We start from the raw sequence: 20,811 nt of genomic DNA, 5'->3' as shown, positions 1-20,811 counted from the left end.
AATAAGTTAAATGAGATCTAAATCTAAATTCATTGAGGCAAAACTACTCTTAAAAGTAACCAAAGAAAAGAAGACAACTGGGTTTCAAGGGATGACAAGACAAACAGCGAACTTCTAAGAAACCACGACCATTGAAGACAGAAAATAATGGAATAATAGCCTCAAACAACAGTCAACCTAAAATTTTTTAATTCTAGGGGGTATGGTAGAAGAAGGTAAAGGGGATCAAATATATCGTGATGGAAGAAAAACTGACTCTGGGTGTTGGACACATAATGCAATATATATAGACGATGTACTATAGAAGTGTACATTTGAAACCTATGTAGTTTTGTTGACCATTGTCACCCCAATAAATTTTAATTAAAAAAACTAAGTAAACTATAAAGGCAAAATATATATACTTTCATTCAAAAAGACAAAGATATAATTCAGAAAGGAAATTCAGTGCAGAAAGAATGAGATGCAAGAAGCAACAGTGAACAAAGAAACTAAAAAATACGGTATAAATCTAAATAATTAATTGTTCAAAATAAAAATTATAACAACTAAGTTGGGGCTTACAAAAGCAAGATGGTTCTAAAATGCTGAACAGAAGTAACACGTAGGATGGAGAGATATTCTAAGGCATTGCATGTACTCGAGAGAAAGTTGTCAAAATTGATCAATTTCAGACTTGTTAAGTATGCACTTGAGAAATGTAAGGGTTATCATTAGAGAAATAATGCATAAAACTTCAAAATCAGCAGGGAGAAAGGTATACATATTACAACTTTGTTGATCTTATCTATAAAAGGTAAAAAATGAAGAAATATGCAAACATAAACCAAGGTAAATAGAAAGCACCAATAAGACACTTGTTGAAATATAGCAGTTACCAGATTGGATTTTAAACATCTCTATGTCATTTAAAAACAACACATTTAAAACTAAAAATACCTAACTACTGAAAGTAAATGGATGCTAACATATATGTCAAGCAAAGATAAGTAAAAATAAAGTCAGAAAAATCATTACTGGGGATAAAATAAACTACAATTAATAAAAAGAGCTATTTCACCAAGAAGATATAACAATTTTGTAGTTGTGTGTGCCTAATATGATAACCTCAACTTATATTCAATCCACAAACATAAAGACATTTTAACCCAATTTTCTCAGAAACTGATAAATCAAACAACAAAACAATCAGCCTGGAGAGAAAAGATTAACACTCTAATCACAATCTTGGTCAATAGCGATAAGCAAATACATTCTCAAAGAAATGGGATATTTATAAAAGCTGACTATATAATATGCACAAAGCAAATCTTAATAACTATCAAAGTCTATATCATACAAATCACAATGTAAATAAATGAAAAATCAACATAGATAACCTGCCCAAAACATGTACTTGTATGACTTAAAAATCCACTTGTAAATAATTCATGGGTCAGTGAAAAAAAATGGAAATTTTAAAATACTTTATACTGAACAATTATGGAAATACTATATCACACATTTGTGGGATATAGTGACAATGAGAAATGAATAGGCTTAAATGTTTACATAAGTAAAGAATAATCATTGAAAAACCATGGGTTAAGAATTTAACTCAATAATTTAGGAATAGAAAAATGGGCAATCCAAAATAAAACGAAAGGAGGAACTATGAACCAAACTTTGATGAAGAACTAGAGTTTTCTTCCTAATTCTGTAAAAGAAAAAAAAAGCTATTCTACTCCCTAATAAAAACTCTGTCACTTGAATAAGAAAAACCTAGGTTTCCAGCAAAGTGTTTATTACAGAACTTCTTCCAAGAAACAAAACAAACATCCATTGATTCAATTCAGCAAACAATGGCAGTGGGACCCCAGCATGAGTTAGGTGCTGGTATGAAAAGATAAACATGCTGCAGTCTTTTAGCCAAGGACTCACAGGCTACCATGCTTCTTGGTTTTTCATTTCTCTTTAAAGCATTCTTGCTTCCCTGCCTTTGTGTGCTGCTCATTTTTGCTCAGAAGGTATCAAGGGGCTACTTAGATAATCTTGCTCATAGTTTATGGGGCAGCCTATATTGCTGGAGCATGTTGCTTGGGAATGGGAAAGTTGGGGGTGGGGTGTGACTCTGGACTACTTCTCATAGATCCACACCAAGGGAATTTATCCACTTGCTTTATAGAATCAATACAACTCTAAGTACCAAGTGGAAGGATGAAAGACAACATGCAAAGGAAAATTTTAAATAGAAGGAGCCACTGAAATGTGTGCTGACGTGTGCCTAGCAGCCAGTCTGCAAAGGCATTCAGCACCCAAAAAAGATTAAAATGCTTTTAAAAATATATTTGTGGGCCTAAAATCTAAAGTCAATTTCACATTTACTGTGAAGAATCAAAGAAGGCATTGTTTGGGGAAACTATACATATAATAATTCCACTGCTGGGTTGTACTGGTCCCTGATAGGGTGGATAAACTTCAGATCTCTGGCAAGCTTTGCAAAGTCTCTTTATTTTACTATTTTAGTACAATATTTCCTTTGATCCTTTTTCAAATATATTAACGGTCAAAGAAAACAAATTAATAGGAATATGTTTCCACGGGGCTCTTAAGCCAGGGAAGGGAAAAATAAAACAGGTGGTTGCTTCTCTTCCTTTCTGGAAGGTCTGAAGGCCAACTATGAATCCAATCACCATGGCCTCCAACCAAACCTCTATTGATTCTGCTGTGTAAGGTGGGGCCACAAATCGCAGTGCGGAGGCAACAGCATATTCAATGGCTCATGAGCTTTGGGTAGAAATTCACATGATCAGTATTGGTGATGATTTTGCTTACATGGTTTCCATTCAATGACAGAGCATATCCTCTCTGTAGCTTTCATTTAGCAAGTCCCAGATGCTTCCAGAAATGATGTAATATCCTACACGGGGCTTTGAGAGCTTTGCCAGAATTAAAACACCGGCTGAGCAATCTAAAAGCAGGTTTTGGAAACGCTGAAGTCTTATGTAATTTCAGACTTTGGATAAGAAATGTATTGATCGCTACAGTGGTTCAAATTGATGGCCAGCATTTACATTTTGAAGTGAGATAGTGACTCAACTAATTTAGTGGGATAATAGCCTCAGACTGCTGAATTCAGTTAATGAACCCGTTAAATATATTTCAAACATGTAACAAGTCTCCACTACCCTTACTGATTACACTAGATAAAAGACAATAAGATATGGTACCTAGTCTCTAAAGAGTTCATAACCTAGTAAAGGGAATGAGACACATAGAGCATATATCCAAATGTCCAGTGACGTGTGATGAGGGCTATGGTAAAAACACAAAAACCCAATCCTATAGAAGAACAGACATTTCTAGACTCATAATCTAAGCCCTGCACAATGTTCAGACATAGCTCGTTCTATGTGTCAATCCCTTTTATACCATGGCTGATGTGTGTTGGTCCAAAATTTTCACGGTCACACTAGAGAAATTCATGTGCTTAAAAGGCAACCCATGGCTCTAGTTTTTGGACCATTTCTTCCCATTGTTTAGCTGAAATCTGCCCTACGATACACAGAATAATAGCTTCCCAAAAATGTCCACATCCTAATCCCCAGAACAGGTAGGTACGTTATCCTACATGGCAAAAGGGATTTTATAGATGTTATGACAGGCAGCCCCCAGACAGCTACAGAGACCCCTGGACACAGAGATCATTCTTTCATGGGCACTGGCCTTGCCATCAGAGCCCTGGTTCTGCTCCCTTCATAGGCCATCTGTGGACATGACATTTTATCTATGGAATATTCAGCTTTCTTATCTGTAAAATGGAAACAATAATAGCTATCACATGGAGAGGTTGAGAAGGTCAAATTAGCTCATGGATGTGCAAACTCTGTATTTATAAAGCACTGAGATTATGAGTAAAGTACTCTGCTAAAAGGGAGGTCAGTAAGAGGGACAAGAAGGGAAGGAAGGAAAGAAAAAATATATATGTTCTACAGAAACTTGGAATCTAATTGGTGAGATGAAACTATTTAAACTGTTCAGTAGTGATGTCACAGAGAATAAGATTAAAGCTCAAAAAGAGGGGTTGAGCTCACCTCATACACATTAGGATGGCTACTATAAAAAAAAACTGAAAATAAATGTTGGCAAGAATGTGGAAAGATTGGAAGCCTTGGGCACTTGGCAATGTAAAATCATGCAGCCACTACAGAAAGCAGTATAGAATTTCCTCAAAAAAAATAAAAAATAAAAATGAAGTTACCATAGGATTCAACCATCCCACTTCTGTGTATATATCAAAGAGACTTGAAAGCAGGATCTCTAAGGGATATTTGCAAACCCGTGTTCACAGCAGCACTATTCACAATAGCTAAGAGGTGGAAGCAGCTCAAGTGCCCACTGGCAGATGAATGGATAAACAAAATGTTGCCTGTACATAGAATGGAATACTACTCAGCCCTAAAAAGGAAGGAAATCCTCACACATGCTACAACATGAATGAACCTTCAGGACATTATGCTAAATGAAATAAACCAGACACAAAAAGACAAATACTATATGATTTCCACTTAGATGTGATACCTAGAGTAGTCAAATTCATAGAAACAGAAAGTAGAATGATGGTTGACGGGGACTGGGGATAGAGGGAAATGGGGAGTTGTTGTTTAAAACATACAGTTTCAGATTTGGAAGATGAAAAAAATGAAGATTGCTTTCACAACAATGTTAATATACTTGACACTAGTGAACTAACTATACACTTAAAATGATAAATTTTGTTATGTTTTTTTTTTACCACAATAAAAATTTTTGGAAATAAGAACACAGTTGAGGCCATCAGAGTGCTGCTGACCTTCGAAGAAGGACGTGGAGTTTTGGATGAGGCATCAGAGAAATGGTAGGTGGGGAGGACTGTATAGACACTAAAAGATAGGTGGTGTTAGAGAAAGCAGTATTCGACTCAAAAGGAAAAGAGACGGGCCCTGCAATTAGAATAAATAACACAAGCAAAGCCTGAAGTGAAGTAGGGGCTGGGACTGGGAGGAGACCAGTCTGAAAAGAACAGAGCTCTGTGTTTTGAATCAGGATGTAAGCCGGTGTGGAAAGCCATCAGTGCCACAGTAAATTCCCTGGAGACTTCCAAGCATGGAAGTAACACAGCAAAGCAGCGTTTTAAGAACACTGGTCTGGCATATGGGTCTAAGAAACCAAGAGGGCGCCAGGCTCTAAACAAGGCTCCTTATGCACCTTGTTTGACTCCATGCTCACAAGAGTCCCCAAATTAGAGATGAAAAGAAACGTGGCTTGGAGAGATTAAGCGATGCACCTAAATCACAGAACAAATGAGTGACAGAGCTGGAATAGAGCTGGAATTAACCTCCCTGTCAAAACACAAATGTTCTTCAAAGACCGGCCCCAAATCAGAAACTGGGCCCTGTGAAGTGGTGATGACTCAGAGAGCAGAGCTCACCGTCCAGTGAGGGAAACAAATTGGCAAACAGGAATGAGAGACCTGTAGATGCCACGATGGGATGAACAGGGACACCATGGCAGCAAGCAGGGGAGGCACCAAACTAGCTTTGGGGATGGGACAAAAATGTCTACAAATGAATTGTTGCATGTTTCTTTTTTGGCCACATTCGCAGTATTTTTATTTTTTTTTAAGGTTAACTAAGTGTTCTGAGTGTTATGAAGCTCAAATTGGCCTTGGTCAGATCCAAACTGAAGATTGGCCTGTTGGCCTATCCTTCTTTCCTGCAGCATAATTGAGAGGGCTTGGCCATCTGGAAGATATTCAAGGCATGGAACCTTCTGTGCCCCATGGAAAGCCAACTCCCCGCTAATCAGAGACCTAGCTGGAGCGCTCCTGTCCTCTGCTCTGTTCTCTCCTACTTGGTGTAAGGGAGGTCTCTTAGAAAAACCACATTTGTACTTTTCTGCATTGTGTTTATTAGGAATGCGCACATCTGGAATCCCTGAGCAACTGAAAATGCACCTGCAAAATCCAAAAAGGAAAGAAAAGTTAAGCCCTTTTTAGCCTCTCACTGAAAATAAACACTCCCATCAAAACTGAAGGCTTAATGGCAAAAAGGATCTGGCAGCAGGAGTCATTTTCAAAGCTTGCTCTCTGAAACCAACACCAATGGATAATAAATTCAAAATACAATGTGACTTTATAGGCTCTAAAATGCAGGTAACTTTTAAACAATCCACCAGGAAGATTTTTGCTTTTTTCCTATTACGTCACCTTCAAAATCACTTGTAGATCTACATAAACCATAAATCAGTTCGTATTCCTTAACCACTAGATTTAAAACACGTTGGTTCTTTTTAAACATCCTGAGCTATATTCTCTTACAATGGCTTCCACAAGCTTGTTTTTCCTCACATGTTCCCCTCTGGCTCACCCTGAATGCCTCCTACAGAGAGTATTAAAGGAAGAAAGCGCTTTTCCCCAGCTATCTGTGATGGGGTCTGGCCTTAATGAACTTCAGCCTGGCCAGCAGACCACTGTCCACTAAAGCTACCCAGTGCTGGGCCCCACAAAATAACACAAATCCTCTCCCAAAACCCCTTACAATCCTCCACACTGGATGCGTACAGAAAACAAGAATGTCGTTTCTCTATTTAGTGGGATGTTGTGAAAACCATGCTATTAGGAACAGTGTGCTACAAATTGCCTCAGCTTCACTTGTTTCATCAACATCTGGCTTTGAACTACAAATTCACAAGGCCCAGAGCAGTCACCAGTTGCCTGAAACCCAGATCAATCTCAAATAGATACGCAACTGTGCATTCATAAAACACCCAATGAAGAACCAAAATATCTGCCATTCACCATAAAAAGTCTATCGTCCACAGGAAATTAAACATTTTTACTTGTGCTGTACCCCATGTAAACGCTCACAAGTAACGAAGGTTCCTTATGCATTGCTTTGGGCACTTCACCATTTTCATTAGAAAAGTCCGTGAAAAGCACTTTGTGATGGATACAAGCACTTGATTCAGGTATGCTTACAAGGCAAACCCAAAACATGTAAAACAGAGCACGGCAGCATATCCACCACGATGTCAAACATAAGTAGTTTTGTTTTTAGAGCCTTCTTGCAACATCTTTTGCAAAATTTTCATTTCAGAAAGCTTATATACCCTGATTCTCATGTCACTCACTTATAAGAAATTAAAAGCTATAATGAAGCTACTTCTAAAGCAGTCACTGGGCCTTTTTCCAACATATAAGCACAATTTTGTCTCAAGGCAACAACAACCCCCTGGCTATGACTACTAATCATATAACCACGAGTATTTTTTTCTTCAATAGTATCTGAGTTATTTTTGAAGGCACAATTCCCAAATTTGCCTTCTAACTAATGTTTTTTGTTTGTTTGTTTTTGTTTGTTTGTTTGGCATCACTAACTAGTGTTAATGGGGGAAAAAGCATTCATCATCAATGTCTTCCTCTGAATAACCCAATATTCACACCTGCAGTTTGCAAAGAGCATTACAATGACTGTGCAACCAAAGCCAACAGTTTTATAACTGCTGCTCTTGCTCTGTAGAATGAAAAAAAAACAGTGAGGACTAGCAAACGTGATGGAATAATTGGTACCAGAATTAGCTAATTGAAACGGGTGAGCTCACAGGCAAGTTTAATCTGCAATGGCAGGAAAGTTCTGCTTCCAAAAGTTGGCATCAGCCATAGTTTCCATGAAACTTGCTTCAGAACAGAACTCTTGGCAACTATAAATGTTTTTACCTCTCAAAGGAAGACAGACAAAACTCAATTAGTGACTTCATAATTGGCTGGTTAATGGTCTCTATGCGAATTGGTCCTTTTCGACAGTTTTCAAAATTCTAGCCTGGCTTTCTTCTGGCATCCAGCATATTTTTATGCTCCCTTTGGGTAGCAAGTGTCTAAAGCATCCTTGCTAGTATTACCAGTTTGATCATTGTTTCCTACATTCACCTGGTGCTTTTTGTCACTCTGTACAGTGGCCATCATGTAAGGAGGAACACAAATTATACAGTGTTATGGATTGAATTGTGTTCTCCCCCGCAAAAAAAAAAATTTCACATGTTGAAAACCTAACCTCTATGTGACTGTATTTGGAGATAGGGCCTTTAGGGAGGTAATTAAGGTTAAATGAGGTCATAAGAGCAGGGTCCTGATCCATTAGGTTTTGTGTCCTGATAAGAGGAAGAGACATCTGAGATCTCTCTCTCCACATGCACACAGGAAAGGCCATGTGAGAACACAGTGAGAAAGTGACTATCTACAAGCCAGGAAGAGAGCCCTCACCAAAAACCAAATTTCTACAACCTTGATCTTGGACTTCCCAGCCTGCAGAACTGTGACAAAATAAATGCCTGTGGTTTAAGTCTATGGTATTTTGTTATGGCAGCCTGAGCAGACTGAGATACCAAATCTATAATGTGACTGTCACATCCCAAGTGATGTGCAGGGCACAGCCTATGTGACTGTGTCCTGTCAACTGTGCACTCCCACATACTTTACTTCAATGTGATGTTCATAACATCCCTATGAGCTAACAGTGTAATTTGGCAGAGAGAGTCACATAAAACCATTTTTCAACCATGGGCCATCACTTCCCAGCAGTGGGATTTTCAGCAAAGTCCTACATTCCTCTTAGTTTTGTCTTATAATAAATGTTTATCAAGCTGGTTAACTCCATTCTCTCCACTAAATTTAACAAGACTCAGTACTGTTAAGCACTTTTTATCCACCATGAAGAAATTCATTTCATGGTGTGTGTGTGTGTGTGTGTGTGTGTGTGTGTGTGTGTGTGTGTGTATTTGATAACCTCTAAATGTTCAAAAGGAATATTAAGAAAAGAGTACAATACTATAAAAATACCCATTATTATTATGGTGAGCGTTTCTCTGCCTTCACTCCTAAAATTTTCACTTTTTTAATCCTCAGTGGTTTGACTGATGCGTCACTTAATGGTGACATATCTAAGCCATCAGGCATAGGCTAAAGCTGATCTCTAGATAGTGGAGGTTTACTGGAAGTCTTTGGGTCATCCTAACTCTGTTTTGTCAATAGTCTCAGAAAAGTAAATAAGTGTTCATAGGTCAGATCCATCAATATCAAGAATGGAATTCATAATAATAGTTAATAAAAATTCATGAGGAAGATGGGGTCAAGATGGCAGAGTAAGAAAATGCTGTGCTTACCTCCTCTCATGACCATATCAAAATTACAACTAAACTACAGAATGACCAACATCACGTGACATCTAGCTGAACTGAAGCCCTACAATTAAGGACATACAGAAGAAGGCACCTGGAGGCTTGCAGGAGGGGTGGAGACACATAATGGGCTAGACCCAAACCCATGGGTGACCTTTAAAAATTAGGAGGGATGTCTCAGCTCTGGAGGTCCCCTCAGAGGAGTGAGGGGTCCTGGCCTCACACCAGGCTCCCCAGCTCAGGGGTCCAATGCCAGAAAGAGAAGTACTCATAACTTCTGATTATGAAAACCATCAGAGATTGTGGCTGAGTGAGACTAGGGCAGCTGTAGTCCCAGGTGCTCCTCTTAAAGGGACTAGGCACAGACTTACTCGCTGACAGACTCACTCACTCTGAGTCTCAGCACTGGGGCAGCAGCTCAAAAGGGGCATACAGGGAGGAACTGAATTGCCTGGCTTCAGGCATGGACTGAAAGGGCAGCTTTCTCCCTGACAGAGGAGATGGCAGAAGTCATTGTTTCTACATTGAGTCCTACCCCCCTCCCTCTCAGCATGCAGATGCAGATGGCCGCCACATCCTCGTCTCCATCAACCTGGCTAACACAGTTTGTTTGCCCTGGTGATTTCCTGACACACTCCCCACCCAACTTCCGGGCCCACCCAAGCCACTTCCAGTGGCTTTTCCATATAAACAGCTTGTCTTGGCTCATGCTGCAGACTTTTCTAAAATCTCTCAAAGGCTCACGAAAACCCAAACAAGCAGCATCTGGCTTCAGCATGTCCTGTACATTTGGCTGAACAGCCCTAAGCCCAGTACTAGTGACAGCCAGCCTTGGTTTGCGGTTTGGCTTCTTGAGGCACCTTCAAGCCCAACTTGAGCAGCGGCCATCTGCAGGTTGCTCTGTGTCTCATGCCACGTAGCCCTGGTCAGGACACAGGCTGCAGCTGAATTTGGCCTGAGGTGGGGTCCCTCCCAGGAGGCCTCCGGGCTGGCCTTCCAGGTGGCCAGCTTCAGACCAAGCCGGAGGATCACCCAGCCACCTTCAGGGGTGACACACCCACAGGACACACTTGGCAGGCACTAAAACCCTGCTAAAGCAAATCCTGCTCTGTAGGGTCAGCCCTTGCACAACAGCTCCTCCACTGTAGTCATGGCCAGTCCTCACAACCAATTAGCCCGAGGGTCATTATTTTCCACTGACATGCAAACAGCAACCAAGGCTCAACTACAACAGGAGGGCACACACAACCCATACAATGGGCACACCTGGAGTATCTGGGTCAGGTGACCAGGAAGACTGTGCCACTGAGCCCCATAGCACACCTACTGCTCTATTAAGACTGGAAGACATAGCAGCCCTACCTACATAGAAACAAACACAGGGAGACAGCCAAAATGTGGAGACAAACAAACATGTCCCAAATAAAGGAACAGAACAAATCTTCTAAACAAAATGGAGAAAAGCAATCTACCAGATTCAGAGTTCAAAATACTGGTTATAAGGATGCTCAGTGATCTCAGGGAGAATTTCAACAAAGAGATACAAAACATAAAAATGGAGATAGAAAACATAAAAAAGAACCAGTCAGAAATAAAGAATAACTGAAATAAAGAATATATTAGAGGGAACCAACAGTAATTTAGAGGAAGCAGAGAATTGAATCAGCTATTTAGAAATAATGACTTCTTTAACCTGCAAAGGAAATAAATACACAAGCTCAGGAAGCACAGAGAGAGTCCCAAACAAGATGAACCCAAAGAGGCTCACACCAAGACTCATCATAATTAAAATGTCAAAGGTTAAAGAGAGACTCTTAAAAGAAGAACGAGAGAAGTTAGTTACCTACAAGGGAGCTTCCAGAAGACTATCAGCTGATTTCTCAACAGAAACTTTGCAGGCTAGAAGGGATTGTCAGGAAAGATTCAAAGTGATGAAAAGCAAGGACCTACAATCAAGATTACTCCACCCAGCAAAACCATCATTGAATCATTGAGAATCGAAGGACAGGTAAAGAGCTTCCCAACAAGAAAAAGCTAACAGAGTTTACCAACACAAAACCAGAATTACAAAAAATCTTAGAGGGACTTCTTTAAGATGAAAAAAAAAAATATATATATATATATATATATATATATATATATATATGAATAATAAAATGGCAATAACTACGAGTTTAGGAACAATTATTTTAAATGTAAATGTATTAAATGCTCCACTCAAAAGACATAGGAGGGCTGAATGGATGGGAAAACAAGACCCTTACATATGCTGTCCACAAGAGACTCATTTCAGTTCAAAAGACACACAGACTGAAAGTAAAGGAATGGAAAAAGATAGTTCATGCAAATGAAAATAAACAAACAAAAATCTGGAGTAGCAATACTTATACCAGATAAAATAGGCTTTAAAACAAAGGTTATAGCAAATGACACAGAAGGACCCAGTAATCCCACTACTGGGTATTAATCCAAAGAAACCCAAAATGCTACTTCAAGAGAATGTGTGCATCCATATGTTCATTGCATTATATATAATGGTCAAGGTGTGAAAGCAGCCTGGGTGTCCTCCAATGGATGAATGGATAAAGTAGAGTTGGTATATACAAGCTCTCACAATTAAGCTCATGAACTCATCCTAGAAAAAGTGCTACATACTTCATTGTTGAATATCACTATGGTCACCTTCGAAGTACTCCCCATGGGAAACTATGCACTGATGCCAGCATCTAGTCCAACCTTCAAAGCAATATTGGAACTTTTTCTGGAATGGCCATCAGAGTTGTCATCATATTACCCTTGATGTCCTGAATGTCATCAAAATGTCTTCCTTTCAATATTTCCTTTATCTTTGGGTAAAGAAAGAAGTCACTGGGGGCAAAATCAGGTGAGTCAGGAGAGTGTTCCAATAGTTATTTGTTTACTGGCTAAAAATTCCTCACAGACAGTGCTGTGTGAGCTGGTGCATTGTTGTGATGCAAGAGCCATGAATTGTTGGCAAAAAGTTCAGGTCATTTCCATCTAACTTTTTCACATAGCCTTTTCAGCACTTCCAGATAGTAAACTTGGTTAACTGTTTCTCCAGTTGGTACAAACTCATAATGAATAACCCCTCTGATATCAAAAAATGTTAGCAACATCATTTTGGCTCTTGATTTGGACTGTTGGGACTTTTTTGGTCATGGAAAATTGGCTGACTTCAATTGTGCACTTTGACACTTTATTTCAGGGTCGTATTGGTACACTCATATTTCATCACCAGTGATAACATGGCCCAAAACATCATCTTGCCTCTCCAAAAGTTCTTGGCCAACTTCAACTCTCCTTTGCTTTTGTTCATTGGTGAGCTCCTTCAGGACCATTTTTGCACACACCTTTCTCATGACAAGATCTTCAGTTAAGATTTTCCTGTTTCTCTATTGATAGCTATTTGGTCTGTTATGCTTCTCAGAGTCAGCTGATGATTTTGATGCACAATTTGATGAATTTTTGCAATGTTTTCATCAGTTCTGCTCATTACTGGCCATCCTTATCTCTCTTCATCAGTGATGCTTTCTCTCCCCTCAGAAAAATGGTTAATCCATTTGTACACTGCCATTTTCTTCATGGCATTATCCCCACAAAATTGGACTAACAGGTCCCTGATTTCTCTTCCACTCTTGCCAAGTTTAACAAGAAATTTAATGTTTGTTTGTTGCTTTAATTCAAGCTCAGACATTTTCGTGACGGCACACAAAAACACGCAACTACAATAATGAATGCCACTCAGCAAGAAACAGTCACATGTTGACATGAACACAGCTGTGAGACACTGATATACCAAGGTTATGAAACCTTACTAAGCTGTTTGTACAGTGCTGCCAATGTAAGGGAATGGTAGCAAGTTTGCAGACTTGTCAGACCTCGTATATACAATGCAATACTGCTCAGCCTGGGAAGGGAATGGTTCTTGCCATCAGTGGCCATGGACCATAGATGATGGTCCATAGATGGACCTGGAGGGTATTGAAGGTTGTCAGACAGCAAAAGACAGATGCAGTGTGATTTCACTTACATGTGGAATCTAAAGAACAAAATAACAAACAAAACAGAAACAAACTCATAGATAGAGAGAACATTTTGATGGTTGCCAGATAGGGGTTTGGGGATGGGTGAAAAACAGGTAGGGATTAAGAAGTACAAAGTGGTTGTTACAAAGTAGTCATGGGGATGTAGGGTATAGTATAAGGAACATAGTCAATAATATTCTAATTACTATGTATAGTGTCAGATGGGTACCAGATTTATTGGGGTGATAGATGGGGGTGTTGTTGAGGGGTAGGGTAAAAAAGGTGAAGGCATTACGATGTACAAATTGGTAGTTACAAAACAGTCGTGGGAATGTAAAGCATAAGGAATATAGTCAATAAAATGGTAATAAGTATGTATAGTGCCAGATGGGTACTAGACTAGTTAGGGGGATCACTTCTTAAATTATATAAATTTCTAACCACTATACTGTACAACTGAAATTAATATAAACTAATATTGACTGTCAATTGTAATTGATAAATTTAAAAGTGGGGGAAGGTGAAGGGAAATAAGAGGTTCAAATTTCCAGGTATAAAAAAAATTACTAATTGGAATGTAATGTACAGCATAAGGAATATAGTCAGTAATATTGTTATAGCATGGTATGATGTCAGATGGTTGCTGGGCTTATCATGGTGATCACTTCTTTAGGTATATAAATGTTGAATAACTATTGTGTACACTCAAAACTAATATAATATTGTATGTTAGATATATTTTAATAAAAATCTTTTTAAAAATTCATATAGGAAAAACACAAAATTTAAAAATATATGATTATAAATAACAAAACAAAATAGTTATGTGTATATAAATTATAGCATAAGGAATATAGTCAATAATATAGTAATAACTATGTATGGTGTCAGATGGGTACTAGGCTTATTGGGGTGATCACTTCATAAGTTAAATAAATGTCTAATTACTATGTTGTACACTTGAAACTTATATAATGTCGTATGTCAACTGTAGTTTAAAAATTAAAAATTATTTTAAAAAAAGAATTCATGGGGGCGGCCGGTTAGCTTAGTTGGTTAGAGCACAGTGCTCAAAACACCAAGGTTGCCAGTTGGATCCGCACATGGGCCATTGAGATGTGCCCTCCACAACTAGATTGAAACAATTGCTTGACTTGGAGCTGATGGTCCTGGAAAAACACACTGTTCCTCAATTAAAAAAAAAAAAAGAATTCATGAGGCATCAACCTGTTAATAGTAATAATTTTAAAAGCTCAACTGTATTGAGACTTACCATGGGAAACCACTAGCTAAGACTTTATATGCATTCTCTCAATAACCCTATAAGGTTAGATATCATTATACAGTTAGATACCCATTTTCCAGCTGAGGAGCCTGAGGCACAGAAAGGCTATTTGCCCAAGGGCCTACAGCAGGAAGTAGCAGAGTAAGTTTGAAATGCTCTGTGGAGTCTGATCACTGTGCTGTGCTGTCTCCACTTCAGGGTCCCTAATGTCTGTCATCTGGGCTGTGGCTTTAGTTCAAGTAAGTCCTCGTCCTTTCTGTTGCAAGTAACATTAGAGAAGAGACCTGAGGTTGGAGAAGTTCCACACAGCTCCAGGTGATACACAGGCATTATTTCTATTAGCACAAATCCTCCTGAAACCACTGAAAACCATTCTGGTGTGTAAAATCAACCTGCATGTTTTTAATTAAAAAGATATAGAAAACATTCTTCCAAATTGTTTGAGTTAACACTGGTATTATTGAAGCCAAGACTGTATAACCAGCCCCCTAGAAAGACTGCTGCATCCTGATGTCCGAGTGCTTTGTAATCATTACTCTACAAACCAAAAGGAGATAATACCTTTTCTCCAAACAGCACACCAAGCAAAATACTGAGATACTGGCCAGGAGGCAAATCATCCAGAGGAAGCCCTCTCTGCTTCCCTCCCTCCTGAAAGCACTTGGCTGTTCTCGGGAGCCCTAAAACTCATTACTCTCCTGCAGGTGAACAGTAGATGCCAGCAGTAAAAAAAAAAAAAAAGCTGCAGATCCCTGTTCCTGATGAGCACTCTGGACACTTCTAGAAAGTGCTAGCAGCACACTGAGATGTCTGCATGTTTGCACATGATGGGGAAGAAAAGAACTGTGACTCAAGGGATTGGGTAGGTGATGGAAGCTTCGAGTGTGTTTACGGATTGAGGAGACTCAGCGGAGTGGAGATAACAGAAAACATAAGAAGAGAGGAGGGAATTAATAGGAAACGGTATGGGGACAGATGAAAGACTTGTTCCAGTGCTTCAGAGAAAAAATTTACTTGGGGGCTTGGGGAGTGTAAACCAAACAGTATTTCTTTATTAGAGACAAGAAAGAAAATGAGTGGAGATGAGATTTTTTTTTTTTTTTTTTTTAGGTAGAAAGGAAGATACTTATGTCAGATGGCCTCAATTTTCTCAGAAAATGAGCGAGAGGGTTGAGGTTTGGATAAAGAAAGTTTGAGAAGAGTGGAAAACGTTTAGCACAAAAAGTCAAGTAGAAAAGTTTAAAAGGATTGCCAAGTACAAGTGACAGCTGAATGAAGCTCAAAGGGCATGCTGTGTAGTCCAGAGCAGAGGACACCATTGCTACCAAGCTGGGTCAGGCCCTCTGACAATCATCTTCTGACCTGATTCCCACACCTCAACCTTGTCTCCCGGGATTTGTCTAGGCTCCAGACCTTGCCGCAGTCATTCCAACAGCTATCTTTTGCCTGCAAGACAACCTAAGGTCCTCAGCATGACACACAGGCCTTTCCCCATTTGACCCCACTTACCTCCCCAGAATCCTTTTTTGCCTTCTGCTGTAGTGAACAAACTTTAGTTCCCCCAGCCCCAGTCCCAGGCTGTTTCACCCCTTCTGGGTCTTGGATCACACCACTCCCCTGAAATGTTATTTTCCCTTTAATGCCTAGAAAGCAAACATTCGTTTTGTTAAAAAAGGTTACCCCCTCCAAGAAACCTTCTGGTATCACTTGAGGTAAAACCAATCACTCAGTCTCTCCTTTTCCAACTTATCTCTGCCCTGCATATGTTCCTAACATCATATAACACTTTCTATTTCATCAATTCTAAGATTCAGTTTTTCACATTGCAAAAATCTCTGAAATGAAGTTTTATCTTACAGTTGAAGGTGTGTCATAATTTAAAATTGGCAGGATTTTTTATTTCTTAGAAGTACAAAAAAGGTGCATCTTACTCTCAGGAGCATTGGTAAAATGCAGCTTTGTTTTTTTAACACTCTAAGGTGACTGGAGTAGTAAGTACTTCACATCTAGGGGAGACATTCTTGTTTCCCCTCCCCCCACTTACACATTTGGCAATATTTGGTTGTATCAATCGGTGGTGTGTGTGTGTGTGCTGCTGGCATCTAGTGGGTAGAGGCCAGGGATGCTGCTAAGCATCCCATAATATATAAGACAATCCCCCACAATAATTGTACAGTGCAAAATGTCAACAGTGTGGAGGTTGAGAAACCCTAGTGTAGAGTGACAATGCTTATTTGGGTGCATGATATGCTTTATTATGTTTGGATTTTAAATCAGCCTTTTACAATGTATAGTGCAATATAATACAGCAAATTTTTCCCCCAAAACCTTGGCTTGTAGAACAAAAATAGCAATTCTTGAGGAGTGCTCTAAACTTTCTTCACCCCTCGCCCATTTCCTTCTGATAGACTCCCAAGGGGAATGAATGAAGCCATGCTCCAGGTCAAAATTGGAAAGCCAAAAGGTCCCAAAGTGATTTATGACCTTAAGTCAATTAGGTTAATTAATGGCAAGCCCAAGACTGGGACCTAGACCACCAGATTGCCACAATCCCTGGGAGGCAGCTGCTCTGTTTCCTGGCCAACTTGGTCAACATAGTTTGGTGCCTTAAGAGGAAACTGTGCCCCACAAATATGAGCTGTGCGTCTTAGCAGGAGGTTAGCCTTAGTATTCAGGCTTCAACACCTGCAACCCACCCCACTCTCACCCCACTTTATGAGAATTTAGGTGGACTCCGTAAGGTCCCTGAGCTCTGTGGGGAATTGTATTTATGCAAAAATAATTGCGATTCATAAGTTTGCAAGAACTTTAAATGAAAGTAGGTGATTTCATCATTTGAAAGGCATCCCATGATATATAGGACATCCCATAATACATAATTGTGGACTTAATATGTGTATTTAAGGCTCTGAAGGTTATTTGTTTGGAAGGGGGAGTAGGAGGAGCTGTCCTCCATGCACCTGTAGGAAGGGCCCTCAGCTGGAGCAGGAAGCTGATTTATGTGAGAGGAAGGAGTTCCAGAGGCCTTTCCAAGGTCTCCGGGTGTCTGTGCTCCTCCCGCAGTCTGGGCCCCAGGTGCGCCCCGAGTTCCCAGCCCCAAGTGCGGGAATCCCGGGAGTGTCACCTCCCCACTTCATTCCGCAGGGGGCTGAATCTCTGTGGGAAGCTTTCTTGGGATCCTGTGGCCCCACCCCGTCTCCATCCAGGCCCTCACAGTCCCGGCTTGCAGGGGCATCCTGCGATCTAGGCGGAAAACTGGAGCCAGACTCACCTTCAGGTGGATGGGGAAGGACCGCTCCTGCTGGAGGGGGCCCAGCAGCGTCTGCTCCACGCTGACCAGCTCCGAGGTCGAGTCCACCACGCGGGCCAGCGCACTACGCATCGCTATCCGGGCCAGGGTGCAGGGCCCGCGGCCCCTTGGGAAGGGCAGCAGCTGCGCGCCCCCCTCTGCACCTCGCACCACCTCTACCTCGGGGGAGCTCGCCCCGGACCCCTCATTCCAGGACCCCCTGCCCCCGCCGCCCTCCTCACGCCCAAGCCCGGGCCGGGCCGGCCACGGGCCTGAGCGACAAACTGAGGCGGCAGACACAAGATCCGGGTCCTGCGGGCTCCTGGGCGCGCCCGGACCGTCACCCCAGCCCCACTCCTGCTGCAGCAGCTGCAGGGTTTGCAAAGCCACCATTTGGTGGCTGATGGAGGCAACTAAGGGCGCGGGGCTGGCCATCGCCTCCGCCGCGGCTCTGTGCGCTCCGCAGGCAGATGAAGGAGCAAGCGAGGGAGGCGGGGGCGTTTGGGGTCGCCAGGGTCACGCTTCCTAACCCGCAACTCCTGGGTCTCCTTGCCTCTTGCCTTGTGGGGCCTGTTCCACCCCTGACCCGCAGTCTGTGACCCCCGCTGGCGCCTGCATTCGCTTCAAGTCTGAAGCTTCTTGTTCCGACCCAAGGCTGCTAGAAGCGCTGCTCCGTGTGCACTTGAAGATCAGCCAAATGCTGAGCTCTGGTTCTTCAACCCCTCCAGGGTTTTGCCAGGAAAAGGTGCCGCTTTGTGCGGATGCATCGATTCACGGTATTACCCCGCCCCTATCTCTTTGAAGGATTCTGCCAGTGACCATTCACGCCCTGGGGGATGGGAAGAGGGCATGTAAAAGACCCACCCTGGAGTGAAACTGTGAAGAACCTGAGAAAAGCTCACAGAGGAAGACTGTACCTGATCCTCCTCCCTGCCTTTCTCAGCCCTAGGGGAATTTTCAGGAACTTCATGGAAAAGCCTTCAAGGCCTGGAGTACCCCAAACAAAAGGTGACTTGTGTATCTCCAAGTTCTGCAGTTCTCTGCTTTGCCCCGTGCCACATGTGCTCAGGAGACCCTGACAGAGGAAGTAGCATCAGGGCACAGCCCATGAGGCCTGCTCCTGAAGTGACTGGGGAAGCGTGGGCCAGGTACTGCCCAGATAAGGAACCTAAATGGTTTTGTGTGAAACTCCCAAACGACTTAGGCAGCAAAGTTTGAAGCTAAATCCTTTTACGAGCCATGAACCCAGGGACAGCTGTACAAATAGCTGTCGGTTTTAATTAAACCTAACTCCACTACTTCCTTGATTTAGGAAAAGGGACTGGCAAATTATGCTTTGATAGATAGGAAACCATCGGTTTGTAATTCATTACACTTTTAAAAAGAAAGGACATTCGAGGGAAGGGTATAAAGGACTGTCCCAGACAGCATCCTTTCCACTTCCTTCCTGTGTGGGGCACCATTTAGATAACCTAACAACCCACTAAAGCAGGAGACAAGGGTGCAGGCCCAGGACAGGCAAGTGGACCCTAGCAGACCCACAGGATGGGATTTCATTCTTTAGAAGGGAGAGCCTACCCTTGGTGCTGTGGGGTGAGATCCAGCGAGGCCCTTGCTTGCATGGGAAAGCTGGTCCAGTAACTTTTAGTCTAGAATGGCGGTCAGGGGAAATATGGGGAGGAGTTTAGGGTCCTTTAAGGTTTCTTTAACTCTGGGATAGTATGACCCCACATAATCCTCCCAACTCTCCAGTGACAGTTCCTTCTCCTTCTCAGTGTTTTCTTCGCCTATGAAAACAAATCTGAATGCCAAGGTAAAGAAAACCTTTCTTAAACAAAAACAAGTATGTTCACACTAATTATAAGTAAGTAAAAATGCATGTCTGTACATTGACAGAGAGGAAATTACTTTGGAGGGAAGTAAATAATTTAATGTTGATTAGATTCTCTTGCCATGAAGTTACTTAAGTTCGTTAAAATTATAGAGAAATTTTTTCTGTGTGTGTGTGTGTGTGTGTGTGTGTGTGTGTGTGTGTGTTTTATCCTCAAATGTTGAAATACATTAGGTTCAGCAAAGACTAACCAGGAATAGCAAAAACTAACCCCTAATTTTCACAGAGCATGTCAGATCTCCAGGGGTGCTCCTCTTTCCAGATATGCAGGAAATCCAGTTTCATGGGCTAACTCTTCTACTATCGAATGGCTGACTGCAAAACCTTCTTGACAGATGGAATTTCAGCCAACAACAGAATTGAAAGCACTAGACACAGCCTGACCTGAGGCCCCAGTGTTCTAATTACCAGGCTGACTCTGAGAGCCATGAGACCAACTGAAGTTAAGAGGTATGAGAGAAGCGGGCCAGAAAAATATGGGGCCTGTGGGATGGTACATGTAGCTTAAATAGCTGCCTGAGTTTTCCAGTATCCTTTAGATAGCACTGGATTATCCAACAACTCAACACTTTGTCTGTCTTGGCCATGGACCACCCTTTCTTTTGCCATGACCTTGAAATAGCTGATTTTTCCAAAGCTGAAGATATGAGCCCCTAACTGAGGAAAAGTATTCATAGTCAATAGCACAGCAGATCTATCTTTGATCTAAAACACCTCCCAAGTTATATATTCTGTAAGTATATTATATATACTTACAACTCCCTACTCACTATACTGACAATTTCAGGCCACTGTGTAATAAAAGACTTATTCAAAAGGACGAAGTACTGGACACATGATTTTTTTGCTTCACAGTATTGATTTCACTACTTTATGGAAACCATACCCTCATTTTCCAGGAGATATTCCTCCTCCATGCACGGTGCATATAGTCAGATGGGATAGACCCTTCCCTCTGCAGAAGTGGCCTGGGGCATTAAGGCTGAGGCCAATCACACACCACGTTCCCATTGTGATTGGTCAGGAATGAATGCATGACCCCATTAGAGCCAATATGACAATACCATTTAAGGGTGATATCATTTAGGACAATATCATTTCAGCTGAA

General features: G+C 41.3%; 1 protein-coding gene across 5 annotated transcripts in view; it reads right to left on the bottom strand.

The window, feature by feature from the left end:
• The window catches only part of DLEU7 (deleted in lymphocytic leukemia 7), an 85,400-nt gene extending 65,045 nt beyond the window's left edge, over positions 1 to 20,355 (bottom strand). For 4 of the 5 annotated variants that reach the window (XM_019650825.1, XM_019650827.1, XM_019650826.1 and 1 more), the window contains exon 1: positions 17,795 to 20,355. In XM_019650825.1, the coding sequence (XP_019506370.1) occupies positions 17,795 to 18,247 (453 nt within the window). In that variant the 5' untranslated portion in view covers positions 18,248 to 20,355. Of the gene's footprint in view, positions 1 to 16,032; positions 16,167 to 17,794 lie in introns of all 5 variants that reach the window. The other variant, XR_002124907.1, reaches the window with a different exon arrangement.
• Between the last annotated feature and the right edge of the window lie 456 nt (positions 20,356 to 20,811).

The sequence above is a fragment of the Hipposideros armiger genome, unplaced genomic scaffold (assembly GCF_001890085.2).
Source record: "Hipposideros armiger isolate ML-2016 unplaced genomic scaffold, ASM189008v1 scaffold_148, whole genome shotgun sequence".
Taxonomy (NCBI): domain Eukaryota; kingdom Metazoa; phylum Chordata; class Mammalia; order Chiroptera; family Hipposideridae; genus Hipposideros; species Hipposideros armiger.
The sequence above is the reverse complement of the archived record's forward strand: the minus strand, read 5'-3'. Positions and strand labels throughout refer to the sequence as shown.